The sequence below is a fragment of the Nipponia nippon genome, unplaced genomic scaffold (genome assembly GCF_047370975.1).
Source record: "Nipponia nippon isolate SJK-2023a ecotype South Korea unplaced genomic scaffold, ASM4737097v1 scaffold_13, whole genome shotgun sequence".
NCBI classification, from domain to species: Eukaryota; Metazoa; Chordata; class Aves; order Pelecaniformes; family Threskiornithidae; genus Nipponia; species Nipponia nippon.
In genome coordinates this window covers 3,452,379-3,476,244 of record NW_028262324.1, presented here as the reverse complement: position 1 = coordinate 3,476,244, position 23,866 = coordinate 3,452,379, and the positions used below count along the sequence as shown (strand labels likewise).

The following is a 23,866-nucleotide window of genomic DNA, read 5'->3' as shown; positions in this document are numbered from 1 at the left end:
GCAGCCAATTCCTGTGTATTTACATAACTTAAGGCAGGACTCACCAAGGTAGGCACTTCAAGTATACCATCAACCACATTTTTATTTTTTTTTGAGGAATAAGGAAGAAAGTGTGACTTTCACACTACTTAACTGATGGGAATCATGCTGCCATTGCTGGATTCTGTGAGGTTTCACAAGAATCGGGAGCATGACCACTGTTCAGGGACCTATGATGGGGGATTTTTCAGGGAAAAATGGGGAGCTAGAATACATTTGTGGAGCTGACATTAATTTCTGTATCACTTTTACATTGTAAGGACAAGAACATTCAGAACTGTGAAGTAGTTAGATACTCTGGCAATATGGAAGGAAGCATATTGATGGATGACTGATTTCTTTTAATGTCAACTTTTTTTTTTTTTTTTTTCTTCTTTGCTTGCTTCACAGATCCTGTCCATGGACCACAAAACGTAGAAGTGGTTGATATTCGCTCCCGGCAGCTGACGTTGCAGTGGGAGCCCTTTGGTTATGCAGTGACCCGCTGCCACAGCTACAATCTCACAGTCCAGTACCAGTATGTGTTTAACCAGCAAAAATTTGAGGCGGAGGAACTCATCCAAACTTCTTCCCACTACACCTTGCGAGGTCTTCGGCCCTTCATGACCATTAGACTGAGGTTAGCCCTCTCTAACCCGGAGGGCAAAATGGAAAGTGAGGAGTTGGTTGTGCAGACGGAGGAAGATGGTGAGTTATGTTTGGTTTGCTTGCTTGCTTGGTTTTGGGGGTAAGACTAATATTTTCAAGTTGTAAATAACAACATAACCCTCTGTCCCATGAGACTTATAAATGGCTGCTCTGGACAGTGTGTGTGTTACGCAAGTAAAATTTGTAGGTATAAGTATTTTCTGTTTCACAGCCATGTTCTTGAAAGGGCAGGGCTCCCTGAAGTGCTTGGAAATGACAAACACCAGTCTGAGCAGTTACCAAACAGTAATAGGTTTAATTCTATAGAAGTCATGTTCTGAGCTACCCAGGACCCACAGAGCAGCTTCCTTTATCATATGGGCAAATGTAATCCTGGCATTTGTTGTTTTTTCTTGTGCCTTCACATCACTGTCCCTAAAAAGTATAATGTCTTCTTTTCCAGAGTGTATCTTATTCTCAGTGCTGGTCTTCTGGATGGTGCATTATATATAAATCTCAGAAGCTAAATTCATTTGGTGCTAACTCTTCCGTTCTTGATACAAAAGAACTGTTTTCCAGAAGTGCTGATGGAAAGCTTAAAGTGTTATTATCCCATCTGAGCTATTTCAGACCAAGGACTCTAATAGAATACAAGCCCCCATTCTGTCTAATGTGTTAAAAAATAAGTGTTCTTCCTCTGCCAGAGCTGTAAGGAGTTGCTGTCCTGAGTTTCTCTCAGCTGAAAGTGGCTCTTGCAGTCCAGTATATCATATGGGGGGACATAAGAAGATGGCAGATCTTTCAGAAAAATGAACAGGGGTTGTATTGGGCGGGCTTGGGAGTACATTTAGTTAGTTATCTTCCACAGCATAAAATTTTGCTTGAGTAGGTGGATTTTTTTAGCTGGCCTTGTAGCCGTGATGAAATATAAATCTTATATTGTTACTTTACTAAGGAAATCAGTCTTTCATATTGATAAAGGTGCGCAGCCCAGTAGCATCTTTATGCCAAGGTGCAGTCTGGCTGTTTAGGTGGATAGAGCTTTGCTGTTGTGTGGGCAGAGAAGGACAAATTAAATTCTCTGCTGGTGCTGTGCTGGAATAAGGACGTATTGAAATTAGCTATATATTGTCATGGATTCTGATTTTATTTATCACTTAGTAGTTAAATTAGGGTATTCTTATTTGAACCAAAGGTTGAGAACAGGCTTTTCGTATTGATAGTACCTTGGTAATGGTAGTGCCTTGAGAGGTTTTTTTTATTATGTTATTTTTATTTTTTTCAGCTCTGAACTTCCTGTCTGATGGCCTCTTGGTGTCTTTTGATATGTGTGCAACTGGAGGTGGTAGTAACTTCTAACATAGTTTTGGGGTTTTTTTTTCTCCCCGTAGTTCCTGGACCTGTTCCCTTGGAATCCATCCAGGGAGGACCGTTTGAAGAGAAGATCTATGTTCAGTGGAAGCCTCCCAATGAGACAAATGGCATCATTACACTCTATGAGGTGAGGAGAACAGATTGTTGTCAAGGAATACGTGCCACAGGGCCCTTTTCATATGTGTTTAAGCCAATCTTGAGCTCTGAGAGATTTCAGCAGGTGCTAGAAGAAGCCTGATTAAAATAGATAAGAATCTTCAAGATAGTCTGCTGCTGTCACTGAAAAAGTTTTCCAGTTCAAAAAAGAGAAAAGATTTCTTTACCAATATTTGTGGCAACATGAGAGCCATAGATTCCCCCATGTCTCAAGTGTTCAATTCCTACCCTTTTTTTTCTGCAGTATTTCCAAAGTCTGTTTTCTTTCCTTTTTCTCTTGAGGTAAACTTCTGCTAGGTTTTATGCGTAAATACTGCAACTAATTCCTCTCTGCCTTTCCAATAGTCATAACATTTCCTGGCCATCTCAGCAGAATATAGCCATTAAGTCTTATCTTAGTATTCTTATTGAATCGTTCAATGATAGATCTATCTAGCCCAACCACTTTCCCTGCTGCCAAACAAAATATACAGCAGGTTATAGGGTGATCACTGACCATCCTATACTGGATGAAAAAAAAAAAATTAAATGTGATTCTGGAGTGTATCAGAGGAGATGTTCCTTGTTAAGGTAAGAAAGCATTACTGTTGTCATGTGCTTCTGGTGAGACTGTATCCATGTCATGTATACCCAAATATGCAGAAAAGAAATATAAAAGGAGGACTGCTTTAGAGGATCGTGTGAAATGAGAGGCAGTCCTACAAGAAAAGGTAAAGGCACTTTTATTAAAGAGTGGAAAGCAAAGCACCAGTGCTGGCTGAGCATTTTTCAGTTTATAGGTTCAGCATTTACCACAGTAAGATTAGAAAAAGTGAAAAAAAAATTTGCTTTCATGGGTAAAAATCCTCACTGTGGAATTGTGCGGCATGGTCTGATACAGAGGGGCAACAACTCCTTTTTTGCTTTCTCTTTTATGCTGGGTGAATGTACAAACTCATTTTGGAAAAGGCATGGGTGCATGAAGCAACTCTACCATCACCAGTGAGGTTCTGCTCCTTTCCACTTCCCATCCAACTTCTGTTTGGAACAGCATGTCTTACAACATGTCACTCCTAGATCTCCTTGCTAACACTGGCTGTCTCTAACACAGTGATGGTCAAATGGAAAAAATCAAGCCAGTTTAACATCAATGAGCTCTTACACTACAGCATGAGCAAGACATGGCAACTTGCTCCTGGGCTTAAATGTAATTGCACTTGTAGGTCTTCTCTCCAGCTGGATCACAAAGGGTAGATTGAATGTGATAGAGCAAGACTAAATAAATGAGTAGAAGTTCCTCTTGCTAGTTTTGTGTCATTTCAGCCAGGCGATAATCCTTGACTAAGTAAGGAGTCATTTTTTGTTGGTCACTGTTGAGACCCTTGTGGAAATCTGTGCAGGTTGCATATCACCTATCTGTACTAGACCAGAACTAACCCTTGCAATTTCATGGTTTTTGAAGGTGTACTACAGGCTATCCTGTGTCTGTGTAAGGAATTACGCAATGAAGCTGTCCGTATTTTTAAGGTATTAATAGAATGGAATAGAATCAGTTGCAAATTGATTATTTTTCTGGCAACATAGTTGACCTATAATGGAACACATTTAAAATAATCCAAGTCAAATGATGCAAAAATAACTTGTTTTAATTTTTAAAGAGGCAGTTTCCTACTAAAATATTGCCTTGGGCTCAGCTCATTGAAAGGACTTCAGCAATCTGCGTAGCTTTTCTGGCTGAGCAGCTGCATAGAGATACTTTAATGCCTTCAGGGTAGCTATGCATCATGACAGTGCCTTTGCCCCTCAAGTCATATCATTGCTCGAGTCTCAGTGAAGGCACAAACAAATTTTTCTTTTCTGATAATGACTTTGTGCATATTTGGCAGCTAAAGCCAAAGAGAAGTCAAGGTGAATTCAAACTCTTCCTTCTTTTCCTCCTCCCCCTCATCTCCAAAAGGATGAAAATCCAAGTGCTAAAAACCAGGAGAACCAGAGAGCCTGAAGGTTGTCATGAATGAAAATGTCTCCCTTTCCTCTCCCTTCTTATATGTGAAAATTCATACAGCACATTCCCATTCTCCATGGCACCCTGAGACAAGTTCATCAGCTGGAGATAAAAATGCAGATGAGCAGTTACATGTCACCTGGAGAGATGGCCAGAGCATTCTCAGGGTAGTTGTCAGGCTGTTGAGTCTATATCACAAGCAAATATGAGTGCCTGGTCCAAGTGAAAGGAGATGCTGGTTTTGAAATTGCTCAGTAAATAAAGAATAGGCCTTTGCACAGAAACATCTCATCCTGCTGCCTGCAATTGAAGTTTAATCTTCCTAAAAATACAGAGAAACATCCAGTATGGTCCAGGTAGTTGCATCCTTTGTATTGCTTGCTTAATCCCTAGCCCACTAGAGATACTTAAACCTGCACCTTTGTCTCTACTGGTATTATTTTAAGATTTCATGCCATGTGTCAAGGACCAAAGTAATTCCTCAGTAGTAATGATCTCCAAAGTGTTGTTTTAGACAGAGTTCAGCCATTTTTCAGTATCATCATGGCTTTACACTGCTTTAACAGGGTTTGGCTGACCTATTGGTTAAAGAGGAAGAAAAAGCTAGCGGTTAGTCTCTGATAGGTTTTCAGTTCTTTCAGATGTCGGTGGCCTACAGTACTGATCCAGGTAGAAGCAGAAGGCTTTAATGACAACAGAAGCAAAAAGGTCAAGCTCTGAACTTGTGCGGCCACTACTCTAATGAGGCCTCGGTAGGGAGCACCGTTCTTGAAGCTCAGCACCAGCAGTGCTGCTCTGTCACCAGGAGGAGCCGGGAGGCTCAATGGTGTGCTAGCACATTTGCAGCTATCTAGAAAGATTGCAATTGTGTTGCTGCCATTAGGGAGAAACAAACCCAAGAACCTACCAACATTTATTAAAAAAAAATTCCCTGCAAAGTACAAATCAAGAAATATCACTTTATGATTTTGAGCTAGTGGTGTCAAGTTCTGCATTACACCTGGAAGTAATTGGCTAGATTCACACGTAGCTATTGTGCAAGTGATGGTCTCTCAAACTCCCTTGGGCACAAACCCTTCTAATAAAAACAAATAAAAAAAAAATCTCCTCCTTCTAAGTAATAGTTCCTTCCTTACCATCGGCTTCAAGATCTGATTCATTATATCTGGATACTGTATTTTCTCTCTAGTTCTGTTAAAAAATCTTGTTTGTAAGCTTCTAAAATGCTTCCAAATAAACACACTATCTATTCTACTTACATCGCACTTGCTTTTGCTTGGGACAGATTTTCTTCTCAGATCCCTAATCATTCTTGCAGTTCCCTGCCAGGCAGACTTCCACATCGCACAAATTGCTGTTGCAGTTTGCCCGCGCACTGCTTACATGCCAACTGGGCTGAAATTCAGCAGCGCAACCTTCAGCAAGTCATTTGGCAGCCAGAATCACTAATTTCGTAATGACTGAATACTTCTAAAGAGCCTAAACAAAATGGAAGGACCTTAAAGAACCTTTTTGATTCATGCAAGTCTCTTCTGATTCTTATCCTTCAAAATGCTATTGTAGTCTTGTAATAAAGGTGGCAATGGCCTTGCATTTAAAAACCTCCTGCGTTCAGTTGGAGAATTAATCGTTTCACTGGGTACAGCCACAGCTGGATTTTTAATCAAAGGAACCTTCTAGATCCCCACATCAGTATGTAATTGCAGTCTGTTTCTAGGGAGCAGAAACCTCTTGTTCAAGGGAATTTGGAAAGCTCCGGGAATTGCAAGTCAGTTAATCAGCATGCTGAAAAGATTAGGATATGAGCTGTGTAGAAAGCAAGTGATGGTACAGTTCATTCTGGGGGTGTTAGGTGAGCACAGCAAAGCAGGTAACAGCGCGAGCGTATGCCGAGTTAGGAGGTGTCTGTTGATCTGTCCAGTCTAAGCTGTAGGGAGATGCATAGGCTGCTGTTGCAAGTAGGCTGTGCAACAGAGATAAAGCTGAAGAGCTCTAGCTATAGTCAAGTCCCCAGGTAGCTTCGAGGAGTGTAGGTACTTACATGAGACAAGTAGATCAGTCTGTGTTCAGAAACACAGCTAAACAGTGATAATGGATTTTGCTACATTGGTTTGGGTAGAATGCTCTACAGAGATGTTTTTGCATGTGACATTCATGAAAGAGGCGTTATTACAGCTGTCTCTTGGAGCAAGCTGTGAGTGGCAGAATCTAATAATATTGTAATAAGTCCCATCCCCGCTTCAGTCTCCTGGCAGACTGAAAGCACCGCAACTTGTTGAATTTTTTTTTACCAGTTCTGAAAAGCTGCTATGCTTTAAAATCCTTAATAACCAAGTGCTGCTTATTATGCTTATACCATGTGGGAGTTCACTTCAAGGCCTTTGTGTACAAAGACATGCAACAAAGATTTTTTTTTTTCTTTTTTTTTATCCTAAGTGCGTGTAAAGTCAAGCCACCATCAGACAGCAGAAGGACCTATGGTGTCATTGGACTGCAGGAGCAAGCAATCTAATTTAAGGTCATGGACCAGCTTTCACACTTAAATTCTCCTGCTTTTAGATGACATGAAGTTGTCTCAAGTGTTTGTTCCATCATCCAAATTGAAGTGCTTCAGATATATGTGTAGACCCAGATGTTTTGTCCGTAATCTTGAAAATGTGAAGAAACAAAACATTTGTATCTGCATTTCACTGTTCATTTGGGCAGCTGGAAGCTTACGGGTGCGCTCAGTAAGCGATGTTGGCTTTCGCCTTTGTAAATACATTTTTCATGTGTGATCTGTTTCTCAGAATTGTCAGTTTTTAGATTATTTCGCCCTTGAAGAGGAAGAAGGAAAAAACCCACTTAGCATTCCTGTCTAAAATATTTGTCACGTTATTTGGGGGAAGGCATTGTTATAAGGTATTACAATCCTAGAAGCATTTAAAGGGTGGCTACAGTATATTCAGCTATTTGGCTGGAAAAATGACTCTCAGACTGTTGAAGTCCTTTCAATGAGCCATGCCTAAAGGCAATGTTTAAACAGCAAGCTGTCTTTCTAAACATTGTAAGGTGTAGTCTTGTAATCACTTATGTTCTCGTCTTTATGATTATTAAGTCCCATGTGGGTTGCACATGGGTCTTGGGAAAAATAAGGATACATTTGCAGCTTCTAACTAGCTAGTTTTCTCAGTCACTGTTTCTGAAATGCTGTAAATCTCTATTTAGATGCCAGGAATAATAATATAAGGGCCTTTCATGCACAATTTCAGCTTTTTAATGGGATGCTTGGAGCCTAGTTCCTCTAATCCCAGTGGATTTGAGTTTAAATTGCACTTCAGAGGTTACAGATCCTCTTAGTTGCCATGTAAAATTGCAGTCTGCCCTTCATCATCTCTCCAGTTGCCAATATGCCATTTCTTCTCGATCACTTCACTCCTTTTTCTCTGCAGGAGAGGTCGTTACATGGAAACTGCCTCTTGGAGGGTCATGCATAAGATCAATATTTGTGGGATGCACAGCCTGCATTTACAATAAGGTGGAAGCAAATTCCTTCCACCTTTGACCCCTGGAAGTGCATACTTATTATAACACAAAGCGTGATTATCTGGTGTGATAGCTATCCACTGCATGGATACGCATGCATTTCTATTCATAGCCCTTTTTAGCTATTCATGAAACCTGACATTTTTAGGATAAAATCTTCCCTCATGAAAGGTGTAGCAAAAAAAAGGCTTCCTGGAAAAGCTGAAAGGGTTGGGAACTAGACTTGACTTAGTCATTTGTTTGTTTATTTAAAGGCTTTTTTTTGGTTAAGAAGAGTGAAAAATGGCTCCCACAAGAAGGAAAGCAACAACCACGAAATCTTGCAGCCAATTTATATAAAGCTCTACAGTCAAAATAGTAGAAAAATGACAATTCTTGGAAATTGCCTTCAGTGAGAAGTGGCTCTGAATGTTCCCATGAAAATCAATCATGCTACAGCTTCTCAATTGCATTCTGTGGATGCATGATACCCCTGGGACGAAGCTTTCTCACTTAAGCTCACTAAGTGTGCACTGAAGGAAGTCCATGCTGCACGCAGCTGGCTGCTGCATTTAGCTGAACATTAAGAGAACATTAAGGATACACTGTTAAGTGCTCAAAACCCAGGAAATGATCAATTAAGGATTGTATATTCAGTTGTAGCTTTATCACTATTCTGTATGGGCATTTGATAATGCAGTCTTCATGCAATTGGATGTTACTCTCTGTTCATCTGCAGCACTAATGTTGTTTTCCTTTGACACTGGATTTATACGGTGTCTTGTACTGCAGTGTGTTGTTTGTCCAGAGTCCATGAAAGTCAATTATACGAAGAATAAGTGTTTTACTGCATCTCTGCTATGTTGAATTAGAATTCTTTAATAATCTAAACTAGCAACAAAACACTGCGGCCATGTATAATCTGTTTAAGTTTGAAACTCTGTCAGCTCTGTAGTAGGCTGCGTCATCCTCTCAGTTACATGTAAGGAAAGCTGTGCATATATACCCAGATAAATTAGTCCTGTAGTTAACGCCTTTTTGTACAGAATTGCACTGGAAGAGGGCTGGGCTGGCTGAAGAGAAATTGCTTATTATATGGTTGCTGACTGTAGTATTTACTGAGCACTTGGTGGACAGTTTAGTGAGATGCTGCCAATGTTCTGGGCCCCACTTAGTCAGGATTCAGGCCAGAATTTGGAAAATTAATCGTGCTGATTGCACTGATTTATTATCTTTTTTTCAGCAATTGAGAAGGGCTGTAAATCTGAGCATTGCTAGCTTTCTTAGCAGGCTGGGATGCCATGCCAGCCACAGACCCTGTTGTTCTGTTTCTGGGACAAGGCAGGGCTGAGTGAGACAGCTTTCCGGTGAAATTTCAGGAGCACAAGGTCACCAGAAATATCTTTTCTTTCAGCCAGGAAAATCCCACAGAGAGCCCTTTCTCCCCTTCCATGCTGTTTAATATGGCTTATAAGCTCCCTGTCAGCCCTAGAATTCTAGTATGTGCTTGAGCTATCCCTCTGCCATACACAGGGCATTTAAGGTGGCTTCTCTGATGCTGCAAGAAAAACCTAATTTACCTGTGCACAATAATACAGAAGGCAGCATATACAGCTACTGCTCTGGTGAAACGGGATGGCTTTCCTTCCCCTGTCACATTTGGAAACATAAAATGCTGTAGCAGAGCTGAAGTCGGTCAGAGCTGTGTTGATTTAAAGCTGTTGTGGGGGATAATAGGAATTAGGCTCTGCTCTGTCTGTCTGGTACTTCCTAGGCGATGTCTGCCAGCTCTTCTTGTTCCTTGCATCCAAGGAGGGCAGCAGCAGGGAGGATGCACCAGAGGCAGGCTGGCTGGTTACTCAGGTGCTAAACCCTGTTGAAAAGAGCCCACTGGATCTTTGTTGCTGTTGTTTCTCTCCATCCTGTCCCAATTAGTTTAACACAGCCTTAAACTTAGGAAATGTTTAGACGATTTGCTAATTAGCGATACTTTTCTAAATAAACACCTTAAAGAGCTTCTGAACAAACTTCTTCAAATTATATAGGACTCTTAATTGTGCGCTACTCACTGTTAACTTGCATGACATACTTAACTCGGAAGCATTTGTTAATGATGCTCTTTTAAATACTATGGTTTCTGGTAACATCTTGATGAGAAAATGAGAGGTTTTTTTAAGAAACTCAGATGTCAGGGTTTTTTTAAATGTATGACAACCCCAGGTAAATAGTATATTTGTGTTATAAATAGTATGAATCAACTGTTTAAAAAAATTGCTTGATCAAGCTTTCCAGAAAGAAAAACATAATATGGTCCCTTGAGCACAACAATTTCTTTGATTACCTTTTTATTGTTCTTTTGAAGCCAATAGACTTGCAGCAATATAAATCCAATGCAAATGAGAAAAGATATTTGGCTACAACAACAAAACTTTTTTTTTTTTTTGAAGGAAGGAACTGAATTATTTTAGTGTGCATGTTGGGCTCTTTCCAAGCGAAAAAAACCCCAAAACTTATTCTTTCTTATAATGAAGTTCAAATTAAAAAAAATCCTTTTGTAGATATGGGAACATCTTGTCTTTCTGCCTTCCAATGCTTTATTTTCTTTTCTAGAAAAAGCTCAATATTAGTCTATTCTTCTTTCTTTCAAACATGCTCTTTATTGCTCATCTGGGAAAGCAGTTGATTCTCAATCTCGTTTCTTCCATCTAATCTTTTCAAGTGCCAGTGTACCTGTGCAGTTATGGTTATATAGATAAAGCTCTTTAACAATTCCATATTCAAATCTTACAATATCTTGCTTACCAAAATGTAGTAGTTAACTAAGTTGAAAGCAAACTGCAGATACATGTTTGTACTTCCTTCCTAGATGGTTATTTCCCTTTCGTCTTAAGTATTGCTTAATTTAGCAAATAGATAGGATTGAGAAATTCAGAAGTGGTGGCTTTATCCCGTTAATTGGTGCAAGTGAGGAACTGTGTAAAAGAGGAAAAGCCAGTCAAGGTGATCTTCTTATTGCCTGCAAAAGGAAGAGATGTCAGTATTATGGTTCCTTTTTGGAAATTAATCTTACTGCTGTCCTTTGTGCATGTGTATTAGACCCAGTCTAGCTGTGATCCTGCCATCCGTCCAGTGGGCAGGATGGGTTTGGGTTTGGCTTTAGTTTCTTGTGCCTTACTTTCATTACCAGTCTCTGTCACTTTGAGTCCTTTGCCTCCCTTTTTGCCTTCTGTTTTTGCCCTCCTTGTTTGTCACTATTTTTCCCCGATTTCTGTTCTCCCTGCTGTTCAGGTGGTATTGCTGACAGCAAGGGTGGGACGGCTTTCAGGAAGATGCTGGCAGCTGCCAGGTTTTAGCACAGGGAGAACGACTCACTCTTCCTTTTGTTTCTAATTCAGCCGCTTTTGTCTGAAATTGTGAAAGGCGACTTAGGATGAGGCAGACGCTTGACTTGGAAAATAAGTATAAATGGATAGTTTAAGATATGTGGTCTTACAATTATAATCTACAATAATAGCTAGAACTGATATTTTATCTATAAATGTGGTAAAAACATTTTATACCTACGTGGGTCTTGCTTCTGTTACTTTATGGCGCATAGCAAACCGAGCGGCTGTAAGTGATGTTGGTAGTACTCCATTGTGTTGGTCTGGGTTTTTGTTCATTGCCCACAGCTTTCCCTGCAGCCAGTGTAGCATGGCAAACCAGCTATGAGATATATTAAGCAGTGCTTTCAGCATCAAGAACTAACTGGGGAACAAGTATGGAGATTGAATAACCGCCTCAATGCTGCAGTCCTATCAAAGCAATTTCTATAGTTGTCATTTTCTGCTATTAAACTGAACAATGAGGCTCTCCAATAAAATCATATGAAATAACAGCTCATTAAAAACTCTCCTTAATATATAGCATGCTAATTAATGTCAGTGGGGTGCAAGCTTGAATGGCAGAATAGACTATAATGTTTAGAAAGTAGGTAAAATAAAAGAAGATATTTTATCATTAATGACCTTTTAGTAAACCTAATGAAATCCTTAATGGCCTGAATACATTACTGAGGCGCTCCCAATTGCTTTGTTACCTACTCCATTCTTCCTCCCTTTCTCCTAGACATTAAACTTCATTGTATTTATAGAAAACAGAAAGCAATAAAGTCCCGAGGAAATATGAACAGGAAGAAGGAGTTTGAGCAAGAAGGAGAGTAGATGAGACTTCTCAGCCCTACTATTCCTGTTCCTGGTCAAGAGAAGAGCTGGGTATAGGACCATGTTATATCCTGTCTTGTATATGTGTTGTCTGCATTTGTATTCGGGTTTAACTGATTCCGTGTTTGTGTGACTCTCAGTAAATAGGCTAGGGAGCAAATGGGCCTCTCTTATTCATGGGCTCTCCCTAGGTTGACTTCCATATTCATTCTCAGAGCTGCACTCTGGCTTTTTATACTGTTACCAACCATGCTGTGCTTGTGCTGTGACTAAATTAAAGGACTTGATTCTTCAGGGCTTTTAGTCTTTCACATGTTGCCAGCCTTAAATATAACTTGCAAAAATGCTGTTTAATTCTCCCTCAGCCTTCTCCCAAAAGTAGTAGTACAAGAATGGAAAAATTCAAGGCCTTTGCTTCCTCCCATTTCCTGGATGAAATGTAGTGGGCTGGGGAGGGATGTAAGTAGCAATAATTGCCTGGATTAAACTGACTTTTAAGATGGAAAATGCATCCAGTCATCTGGTCATAAAATATATTCTTCAGTTCTGAAGTCTAACACTGGAGAAGGATTGTTCACTAACCTGTTCACTAACTCTTTCCTGTTCATTAGAAGATAGCTTTCTTCAAATTATTCCTTTTGTGTACCACTTGGTGCAATTAACTTTCATCTTGTACCCCAAATGTCTGAAACTTCTTGATAAGATTGAAACTAATGTCTGTCCCAGCTGCAATCTGAAGTCACCTACACTAGTAATTGTTCCAAAGAAGCACAGGCAGTTGGTGAGCCTTAGAAAAAGGAGCCCGTGGCTTGCTGTGTAATCATATTTCAATCAGCTTTGTAGAACCATGAAATTGATTGTTCCCCTGACGTACCGTACACTCCAGAGCAGATACTGTGCTGGGCAAGTTAATTCCTTATTTGGCTCCAAGCACACAAAAGAAGAGAGCTTTTTGCTTCCCCTCCCATTCTCACAAACCAAGGAGGAAGGGAGCACAAATCACCTTGAAATCAGAATTTGAGAGCATAGCAGCATCAGCCAGCCCTGTTTTGTTTTCCTAATCATCTGGTGAAAAGCACGGTGATTTAGGAGAAAGATGCCCAGGCTGTTGGCTGCATACAAGGGAGCTTGGATGAATGACAAAACGCAGTGGTGATGGCCAGGTAATCAAAGAGCTATAGGAATTTTAAAAGCCTGACAGAAAGGAGAGCTGAGCGAGTGTCTCGTTAATGTGGTGTCCTCTTCGATATTGGAGTCGGCTTCTCTCTTCTTCTGGAGCTGGAAAAAAGGGGATGCTGTGAAGATACAGTGTTGAGGCAATGAAGAACATTCCTCTTCAAATACCTGCAAAGAAAGTCTGGCCCTGTCTTCACAGAACTTAATTCCTATTTCAAACTCCTTCATTTCAGGAATATTTTGGTCTTTAACATAAGTAAAACTCCATTCAAAATAAATCCAAAATCAACCCACCAGTGAGACTTCTAGGAGCTCCTTCTTAACCCGAGTCTCGTTCCTGAAAGATTTAACATCTCCAACATTTTTGTATTTTGTGTTGAAATGTTCCCAATTCAGGGTCACTCTTCAGTCTGAAAGGCTGCTTCTGCTGGAAGTGGTTCATTAGTCCCTGAGCTTTCATGAGCTGACTCTAAAGATCACAAGAAGAAATCAAGAAAATCAAGGCTGTTGCTGTCATCCTTAAAATGCTCCTACAGGGCTCATATATCAGGTAGAAACTCTGAGGGAGGACACAAACTACAAAATATATAATAAAAAATAAAAAAAGAAAACCAGAAAAACCTGCTGAAACAGCAAAAGGTGCTTCTATCCAGATTTATGTTGCCTTTTAGAATGAATGTTCTTTCTCTAAGGCTCACTTTGGTGACTTTTCCAGAGTCAGCAATGTGGTCCCCCAAACTGCAGGGCAAGTTCAGGCCTTGTCTCCTCCGTGACCACCTGCACAGGACTGCTCCATGTGGAAGTGATGGGTGCCCCAACCTGCAAGGCCCAGCTCTTCTTGCATCTGGAACACTGGCAGCAGAGCGATGTGATGCAGTGGGGTTTTTTTGTTTTGTTTTCTTCTGCACAGACCGCAAGGGGCTTGTGGCTGCAGAATAAGTATTAGGTTTTTTTATTGGAAAAGCATGAACACAAGTCACGCACACAGAACATATTACTGTCTAGGATGTTTTTCCTTTTAGTGCTTGATAAGGTTCTTTTTTCCACTGAGCCAAAAGGTTTTTCTGAGCTATTTAACTTTATCTGTCTCTGTGACAGTGTTAAACTTGTATTAAATTTAGAGGAAAACAAAATAATGCATTATTAACTTGCCATTTTCCTATTTAGGACACAGACAAATTAGAAATTATTTGGGTTATCCAGACAAAAGTTACATCCTTACCTAGCTATCATCCTTATTAAGGATGAACTTTGTGAACTCATCCATGCTGCTGCTGAGCAAACAGCGCTGCTTGGTAGATGTAACTCAATCCTTTTCCTGAATACTGTAATCTTTCTCTCTCATTATATTTTATAAAATCTGTCTTGTCCACATTCCAGAAACATTCTCTCTTCTTTCCAAACTTCTCTATACAGTAGACCAGATTTCCAGCTAAATAAAACCACGGCTCCCGCTTGCAGAGGAGTGCCAGCAAGAGAAAAGTCTGTTGCTCAACTGACAAGGAGGTTGGAACAACCTTGGCTTGGGCAGGAGTAATGAGACACGGCCCTGGGCTATAAATTACATTGACTTGGGAACAAGGGGAATTCAGTATGCTTTGCCTGAGGCAAAGGTCTGCTGTGCTGTCAGCTGAGTTTCTTAGACTCTGGGTTCCTTCTGTCATGGTAATCAAGTACCAAGAAAGCTGCTTATGAAAGAGTTTTGAGGAAGTCCCTTGCTACCTGCTACTAGTTTAACTTGTGTAATCGCAGCAGCAGCAGCAGAGGGGCAGCTATTTCTAGCTGCTTTACTGACAGATTTAAATAAAGACGGCAGACTTCGTGGACCTTTGGAAAAGCCTTTCTGGACCATGAGAAATTCCCTGCAGCTACAGTGGTTTGCTAATAGTTGTCATGTGAAGAAATGGTATCGATGAGCTGCTCTTCTGTCTGTTACGTGGAGATCTTGGTGTTTTCTTTTGTTACTCTGAGCTCCTCAGTGGCCCGAGAAGAAAAATTTTGTTAGTGTGTTTGACATTTCTAATAGGGGAAGTATGGTAGCAATGGCTCTTTTTTTCCCAAACAAATCTGAGATAAAGAGGAAGCCCTAGTGAAGCTTTTCTGCCTAGGAAGAATCAAGATGTGCAGTTTACCCACTGCTTTTTCATGTCATTACATAACTGTTTTAGCAGCTTTGCTCCTAAAGGACTCCACACACATCTCGGTGACCAAATTATTTGCTGGGATTTAACACAGTGCTGTCTAAACAGAGTTATCTGTGAACGTAATCCTTAATGATATGCTGTGGGCACACACTGCTTGTGGAAACCTTGCCTGTGATTAATCAATTAAGAATAAGAAAAACCCAACGGTGATTCCTCTGTTTTGGTAGACAATTTGAAACATGCTGAAGCTGAATGTGCATCTGTACCTGTTTGCGGTTCCACATAGGATTTTCAGTGTTGTCTCAAATTAGATAAGCATAGAAATAAAATACTCTGCCAGTTGTTGCTGTGCACAGCAGGTCCTTCAAGAATGACAGCATCTGTTTTTTTGGGTAAAGCCTCCTTTTTGTACTAATAGTAATAGTTACAGTATGGAGCAGGACAGCAATGTTTTTACACTCTTACCAGACAGGCTGTGTGTAGGTCTATGGGTAGGTGGTTTAGAGAATGTGTTTTGTGTTTGCTGATTTGTCTGTGTTGGGCTGTTTGCAAGTTGAGTCCTGGGTACGACTGGCTGGATTTCCATCTGGTCAGGAGATTCTCAGGGTTTTCACAAGTCTGTTACAGGTCTTTTCTGAACTTAGGTGCTGTGTCAGTGTAGGCGAGAAAACCAACAGAAACACCTAACCAATAAAATGTTACTGTTGTACTTTATTGATCTCATCAGGAGGCCTGCTTGCTGCCTGTCCTTACAGCAAAATGCTGGTGTGTTGTTCCTGAGCACTCAAGTGTGTGCATCACGTACAATGCATGTCTCTTGCCTCTCTCCCCAAATAAGCACAGGGAAATAAAATTATTGCAAAAGCAATTAACAGCTTTGAATTAATTTTCATGCACCCTCTTAACTGTTGGAAGAGAAAGGTGGCATTTCAGAAGATAAAGATGCATTTTATTTTTCATTTAGTTACCTTCAGAAAATTTGGGAGCTCCTGCTGATAATGTTTCTGGGACTTCACACTAAAGGAGGACAAGTATTAACTTATGGGAAGAACGCTTTCCTCTGCATCCTCTTCTCACCTAAGGGGATGCAGAAATGAAGCTTAACATCACTGCCAAGAACCTGCTACATTAAGGAGCCAATGTCACGCATTCGAGAAGGGGAGGAGAGATGACCGCCTATGAGCTGATGGGTGCCTGCCTTCTGTTAAAAAGTTCAGAAACTCAGTTGATGGCTAGATATAGTTTTGTAGCTCAAGAACCTGAATCTCTTTGCAGATGTCTACGTGAAACTCTATTTAAATCTCACTTAAATCTGACTTCTGGAGAGATTTCTGGGGTCACCGCCTTCATTCAGAACAGATACACTGTAAGAACAGCCTTGGCTATTGAGTTTTTGGGTGCCTCTGCATCCAAGTTCTAAATAATTACAATGATAAACCTTTCTAATAACAGTGGGCTTGGAGTTTGATCATTGGTTTTGCTTGGCTCTTAACCAAAACTGGATTTTCTTCCCTCGTTTCCTGGTTTGCAGCTGTGGTCCCTGTCCAGTACCGTTCCTTGGAAATGGCACCATTCCTTTAGCCTCTTTTGGGTGTTTACAGACACCGCAAAGGGGGGAGTCTGCGCAGGGGACCTTATCTTGTTTCCAAGGTTTCTAACATAAGTGCTTCTAGCAGCCATGTTCTCAGTTCTTTGATTTTTGTCAATATGATAGTAGAAATAAAAGTAACTGTGCTCGAGAGTGAAAAAAAGGTGAACAAACAGCCCACATACCTGCCAGTATCTGCAACTAAGCAGATCCTTGTGGCTGTAAGACTGGAACGAGTGCTTTCTCTGCAGATGAATTTTTTGAGCAGCACGTCATGCACACATCAGAGCCTATAAAATGACTTTGTATCAGAGGGTAGCTTGTGCTCTTGTACTTGCATTACTTCTCACTTAGAGTACTCATTGTACCATATGTCTAATGTGATAAACATATCTGGAATGAAAATGCTTAGTTGTATCCTAATTATAGGAGCACCGCTTCGTATTTTGGGAGGTATCCTGAGGTTACGATGACATGCTGAATGAATGCAAAGTGGTACTTTTTGAAAGAGTTTCTAAAGAGTAATTCTGGCATGTCTTGCTTCTGTTAACATTGTCGGCATTTTGGGGTCGGTATGATTCCATGATGGATATTTTTCACGTTGCATCTTGACTTGTACAGTGCTGTCATAGGCATGCTGTGATTAGATCCATCTCACCAGTCTCATTCTAATAGTCACCTGAGTATTTGGACCTGCAGAATCCAAGTTATGACTAGTACCTCTCTGTGGATCTACTGGTGACAGTATGTAGCCCATACATAGCAGGTGGATGTCGTTGGGGAAAGTAGATGCAATTGTGAGAAATAACTGTGTAAACTTTCTGGAGGGAGTAAGCCAGTCTTGTTCATGCATATTTTAGCTTTGTGTTGTGAGGAGTTAAAACTTGTTAGCCTTACACAACCAGTGCTCTACAGCAGTGCCCTGTGCTTTCCTGTGGCTCTGGGTCATGTACTGGTCACACTGGGTTTGTGTGACTCAGTTAAAAGAAACAGGGTTTGAAAAAAGACTCACTGGGCATATTTGCCTGCTTAGCCACCATTAGTGAGACTAAATAAGAAGAGTTGGACCAAGCTTGGCACTTAGAGTGAAAAGTGAATTTGTAAGGCTGGCAGGTGGGGAGATTGGGGTTTCTGCAAAATGCCAGCCTCATACAGACAGCCCGACTCGGCTGACTCCAACTTCACTGTGGATTTCCTCTTTAAATCAGCTGAGAATTTGGCTCAGTATTTTCTTTGCCAACTTCAATGCATTTTTTATTAAATTTAAGCCATTAAGAATGAAAGTCTGCAATACATTTTTAATTTTTAAAAATTGCTTAAAAATTGGATCATAATTAGATCAGTAGGAGGCAATTTTTTAAAAAATTTATTGCACTGTGAAAACTAATAGAAACTTGATGCAATAATCAAAGTGCCTGGGTCTGTTTTAAGTTATGCTAGTTTTCTCCAGAAATGGCCCATAAAATTTTATTTTTAGAGCTTTAATTAGCTAAGTGTGTAAACTAAAATAAATTCAAGTTTTGGAGACGTTCAGAGGGGAAGAAAAGACAATGTAAATGTTAATTCTAATTCTTGTTTATTTGAAGAGTAATTATTTCCTGTGATACTAAATCATCTTTTCTTCTTCTCCTCATTCAATCCATGAATTTTCTCTTTGCTAACAGAACCTTGGGATTTTATTCCCAACATTTTGGCCCTGTCATTCGGCTTTATTAAACTGGCAGTTTGTTCAAACACTTCAGTTACTCATTAAATTTTACATTTTCTCTAGCTGTATTAATCACTGCTTTTTACGAACTGGGAATGTAAATGATCCCTTTGCCATCTATGCTGTGGGATAATTTGCCTTTGCAAGAGGCTCCTCAGCATTGCATGCAGTTTTCCTAGTCATGTAATAAGTGGGTTTTTTGCCCTTCACTGTAAGATTTACATCAGATCCTGCTTTTTACTATTGTTTTCCACGGAGCAATTTATCCAAAAGTCAGATTTTCATAGAGCTAACATTTGTGTTTATGTGCTTCCCTGGTATTAAACTATATGTATGCAAATGGCAAAATGCAAACTTAGGACCCTGTTCAAAGGAGCCACTCTGTGGCCTGGGGAGAGTAATTGCTTCTATCAAATCCTTGAGCGTTCAGAGCATGTACACGCAAATGGAAACTGGCTTAAGTCCCTTGTGAAAATTTAGCTTACCGAGATCAATAACTTGCACGCGTGCCCAGTATGCTACACAAATAGCCTGTTCACGGAGACTAAATTTCTGATAAATTTGCTTGTGGTCTGACAGCAGTAACAACAGCAAGGTAACACGGTGAAGGCAGGTAAATGCAATGTGCCATTCTTCTGGTGTTTTACACTCATTTACTCTCAAAAAAAATTCTCATAAACATGAATACCTTGTAGTGAGGAACTCCAGAAGAAATGAATTTGTCATCTCAAGAGCCAGGGAGGGGAATCCAGTGTTCCAGTACGTTGCTTAGGGGAGTTGATGGTGGTAGGAGCACTTGGGAATCTTGTTCCTTCCCACAGCTGAGGAGGATGAGGGAAGAAATAACTGTTCTTGATCACCAGTGCTATGCCCCCCTGGTCCTACTGGCGCTCCAGCTGAATCCTGGTGTTTGTAGCCCATGGCACTGTCCCTGTAACTCTGGCTGTAGGGAACCTGGCACTGGAAAGGAGACAGAGCACCTAAATGTTCGGAATGTTAGGAGAATGTTAGGAAACGTTGGTGTGTTTGTTTGTTGAGGGGCACATGAGTGCCCCAGAGATTCTGTAAGCCTGCTGTAGTCTCTCTAGCATCCCAGTTTGTCTAGGTTATTGTTGAAGATTCAAATCTAAGTTTGAGAAACACCAAACCTGGATGACTTGACCTTCCCCATGAAGCAATAGGCTTCCCTTGGTAAATGCTTTTGATATAGAAAACACCGTTACTTCTGGGACTGAGACCTACACTCAAATGTCCTCTGTGGTAACCTGAACTCCCTGGGAATAGTTCAGATTTGCTCTCTGTTTCCCAGGGCTAAGAACTGCAAAAAAGGCACCTCAAATTCAAAAGGACAAAGACAGCTGATGAGGGATGCTGGGACTCACTGAAGCCGTGGGACAATTAAGTTTCATTGCTTGGGAGGGACAGAGAGTGGATAAGAATGACCAAACTGCTCATGATAGATTAAAAGAGGGGAGAGGCTTCTCTTGAAGTGCCTAAGGATTGAGTTATCAGAACAAAGTCTTATGACCAATTGATTTTATCTTGCTGGGTGATCATAAACTAAAGAAATGACTGCAGAGCAGTGCTGCTAGCTAATTCCCTGAGTTAGCAGAGTGAATTGCACCAAACAGTCTGTGTGTGTGTATATGCGTAAAATATATCAAAACACACTTAGACTGCTGTGTTTTTAGGCAACGTCTTTCATGCAAATCATGGCTTTTTTTCAATAAATTACCCTTAATTTGAATCAATAAAAAAATCTGCCTTTCCATTACTGTGTGATGACTCTCTCCGGCTCCCTAGTGAATAAATCTGTTTCACTTTCAAGCCTCCAAATTATTTTAATAAGAAACAAGGAGAAGCAGTATAAACTAAGTTTTCTGCATGACTTTTCAGGACCAGGTGTCTGCACTCTAATTTACCACATTTTGATGCTACCCTACTCATGTTTTACACTTAGGAGCGTAAGCTGAGCCACATTCAAATTTGCATTCTCATTATTACTATTCAGAGTCTGAATGCTTGTTCGTAAAAGGCACTAATATTGCAATAAGTCCAGGAGCAGCTGGTAAGTCTATTTAAATTACACTTTGTAGCAAGCTCAAAATGTCAATGTAGGATCCTTTTCCTTCTATAAAATACCCTGGTGGTTTTTTTCAGGGTAAGTTTAGGCAGCAGCCACCTGAAGGTATTTTATTTACCTTTTAGGTATGGTTAAACATAATGTTTCTACATTCTTCTTTTTAAACCTGTTGCCATCTTTCAACTGGCGTACTAGATTTGGAGAACTTGTATAAGGGGTCTGCAAAATCTTGAAATCAGGCTAGAAGAGCTTGGCACAAAATACTGTATTCACAACTTTGATATGTCCAGTAAGAAGCAATTATTTTTATGCTCTTTGGGGCTGAACCACTATAGGCTTTGAGGCTGAAACCATGAATCACTTCTAACTATCAGAAAATACAGGCCTGCACTAATTTAGGGCTTTTGTGTTGAAGTTACAGCAGCTCAAGCGTGACAAAAAATAGACATACCTTTTCTAATGTTGTCATTTAGATTTTTGAAGCCTATTTTTGTGAGTCCTACAGGAATGTGCACATACTCTGCCTATTTTTGGTTTGTGGAAACCCCTGGATTACTTCCTTCCCCTGAAATTTTTTTATGCAGGTGCAGGCCACTGTACAGCAAATTTAACTATCCTGGCTGGCTCGTTTTTCTTAGTCACCTTTAAAATAGCCTGCAGAGTGTCAAGCATGCAGAGGAAAAAAAAACTGGTGTCAGGATTTGGAAAGTGTACTCTGGCTGGGTGGAGGGGAGGGTGGCATTAGAATGATCTGCTGCATGAATCACTGTGACTAAGTGCCCTTTAGGTATTTGGCTGGGGTTGCAAAAGATGATATTCAGAGCCTGGGGGGGTTCCTCCTGCCTTTTGCTCCCATGGCTCTGTTGCAGTCATCTTGCAGTGTAGGAGGCATGGCTTAGGGTTACAGTTTCTGGAAATAGGGGACAGTGTGGGAGAGAGTACTGAAAGAAGTGCCTTAAAGAGGGAGAAAATATTTTCTTCTTCATCAGAGAAAATATCCACTCTTTCTTGTTCTGTAGTCCTCTGATTTTGCTTTATAATTGAAACCTAATGAAGTACATTTTTAAAAGTGCCTGAGCCTTTCAAGTTTAGTTTTATTCTGTGATTCCCAGCACACAAAGCTTAAGTCTACATCTGCGGCAATTAACCTTGTTCACCTCCTCACCATGACAAGTTAAAAACTCTTGGCTTCCTCTGGTTGCTCGTCAAGGTGCCACTGCTCTGCCTCTCTGCCACCCACTCCAGCTTCGCGTCCAGACGTTGACACAGCAGTGGTGTTGGCAACATGGCTTTTCTTGGCACTATGTGACAGTGTCAGTGAGAAGCCAAGCTGTTTTCTTCTACTTCTGCCTCCTCAAAACACTTCAAGAGTAGGGAAGGGAGGGAGATAATAGGACCAAATAGGACAGACCTAGTGCAAGTTCCGACTGGTGCTGATGGAGGCCAGGAAAGATCCTTGCCAAGGTGGAGAGCTCCAACGGGGGACCAAAGAGTTGAGGCACAGTTTTTGTAGAGATTTTGCATCTTATTTACAAAGCAGAGATGGAGCTAGTCAGACTCATCTGACAGCTTGATGCTTGATTTTACAGCTCATTAGTGAAAGGGAAAGAAGCGGAGCTAGATTATCCTAAAGGGGCAGTTGGAACAATAAATAGGACTATTTTAAACTTTGTCTTTTGAGACTCTTTTAATTGTGATGCCTTTTGATGTAACCTAAACCAATCCAAAGAATCTTTGGAGCATCACAAGGAATTTAGTGATAAAAAAGAGGGTGGAGTGAAGACGACTGCTTGGGAGATCGCTGCTAACGTGGAGAACAAAGAAAAGGAGATTGAGCTGATCTAATGGGTTATCCAGTGAACACAATTTATGGTTGACTATATTTCTACAGATGAAGTAAAAGGAAAATCCAACAGACCATTGAAAAAAGGAACAGAAATGTATCTTTTTTTCACTCTTGTTTTGAACTCAAGAGCAGACAAATGTAATGGAGTACAGCAAGTGTATTATGCCAAGAGTTCTGCAAAGCATTTTAAAAGTGCAATAGGAGTGTTTTCATGTGGATTGGAAGTTGATTACAGGACCATAAAACCAGAATTGGAGTTGAGAGGTATCTAGAGATCTTAACAGTTCACTTTTCATTCATATGGTCTCCACAATGTGCGTTCAGAAAACAAAATAATACAGCTGAAAAAAAACCTTTACAACATAAAATATACCATAATGCACATAATACTTATTTCTGTTCTAGTCAGTTTTTGAGTGAATGCCCGTATTTTCTCAAATTTAATAAAAACCAAAAATCAATGTAACATGGGGAGAAAGGTCTAAAGCTGGCTTTACTTTGTCCTTGTGGGAACAAAATGAATCAGCCTCTGCTCCGAGTGCTCTGCGTGTGGCCTTCACTGATGCGGTTCACAGACTTGCCCATTTGGACACGTATCCTTCTCTTTTGACCAGGCAGTTATATCTGAAGAAAGTGGTGTTTCAGTGTTTGAAAATAAACTGCTTTTGTGTTTGCTCTGCTCAAGTTTCTCACTGGAGCCGTCCACCTTGTGCAGCGATGAACAGAGGCTACATCAAGATTCAAAATAAATCCGGGATCCTAGTTCAGTTACTCAGAGTGGGTGAGTGAGGTAACAGCATTCAGGTGACGTCTGTGATGGGAAAGAGAAGTACGCGGGCATCATATGATGGTTTTTCTGTTGACTATCTGGTGGGAATGGAGAGTCGCAGGAAACAGAAGCATTTCTGCCCAGAGAAAGCAGCTACAAATAGAACGTCACAGGGAGAGATGGATCATGGTACATTTTTTTTCATGTTTCAGTGGGCAAGAGGCTAGCGGGCACTTGCTTTTTACGTCCTGTCCTCTGAACAGCCCTGTCTGGCCAGTTCTTTCCATTGTCCTGGGCACAGGGTGAGTGAGGTGTCCCCACTGATACTGCAGCACTCTGAAGAGTTGGAGGCAAAAGTTGCTTCAGCTATGGACTTTGGAACACATTTTCTGCACTTAGGCTACCACATGTTTCTTCCCGCTGCAAAGAGTATTTAGTTGTTCAATGAGACGTATCTCACTTTCAGCTAATGGATAGCTCAGAGACACCTTTGTGTGGGAAGTCACGTAAAAAAAAATTGAAACTTCTTTTTGGTAGGGATTTTTAACTTGCTTTATACACTGTGCGTTTTACAGCCTCTGGCTTTTGTGAAAATATAGTTCAGGTGAATAAACCAGAAAACTTACTGCAGCAAACCTGATTGGAGACGACCTCTTCTGCAATAGT

The 23,866-nt window shown here is 40.6% G+C and overlaps 1 protein-coding gene across 7 annotated transcripts in view; it reads left to right on the top strand.

The window, feature by feature from the left end:
• Positions 1-23,866, top strand: part of PTPRT (protein tyrosine phosphatase receptor type T) — a 472,716-nt gene that overhangs the window by 309,505 nt on the left and 139,345 nt on the right. For all 7 annotated transcript variants that reach the window (XM_087749578.1, XM_087749577.1, XM_087749574.1 and 4 more), the window contains exons 8-9: positions 430-726; positions 2,058-2,167. In XM_087749578.1, the coding sequence (XP_087605704.1) occupies positions 430-726; positions 2,058-2,167 (407 nt within the window). The remainder of the gene's footprint in view (positions 1-429; positions 727-2,057; positions 2,168-23,866) is intronic.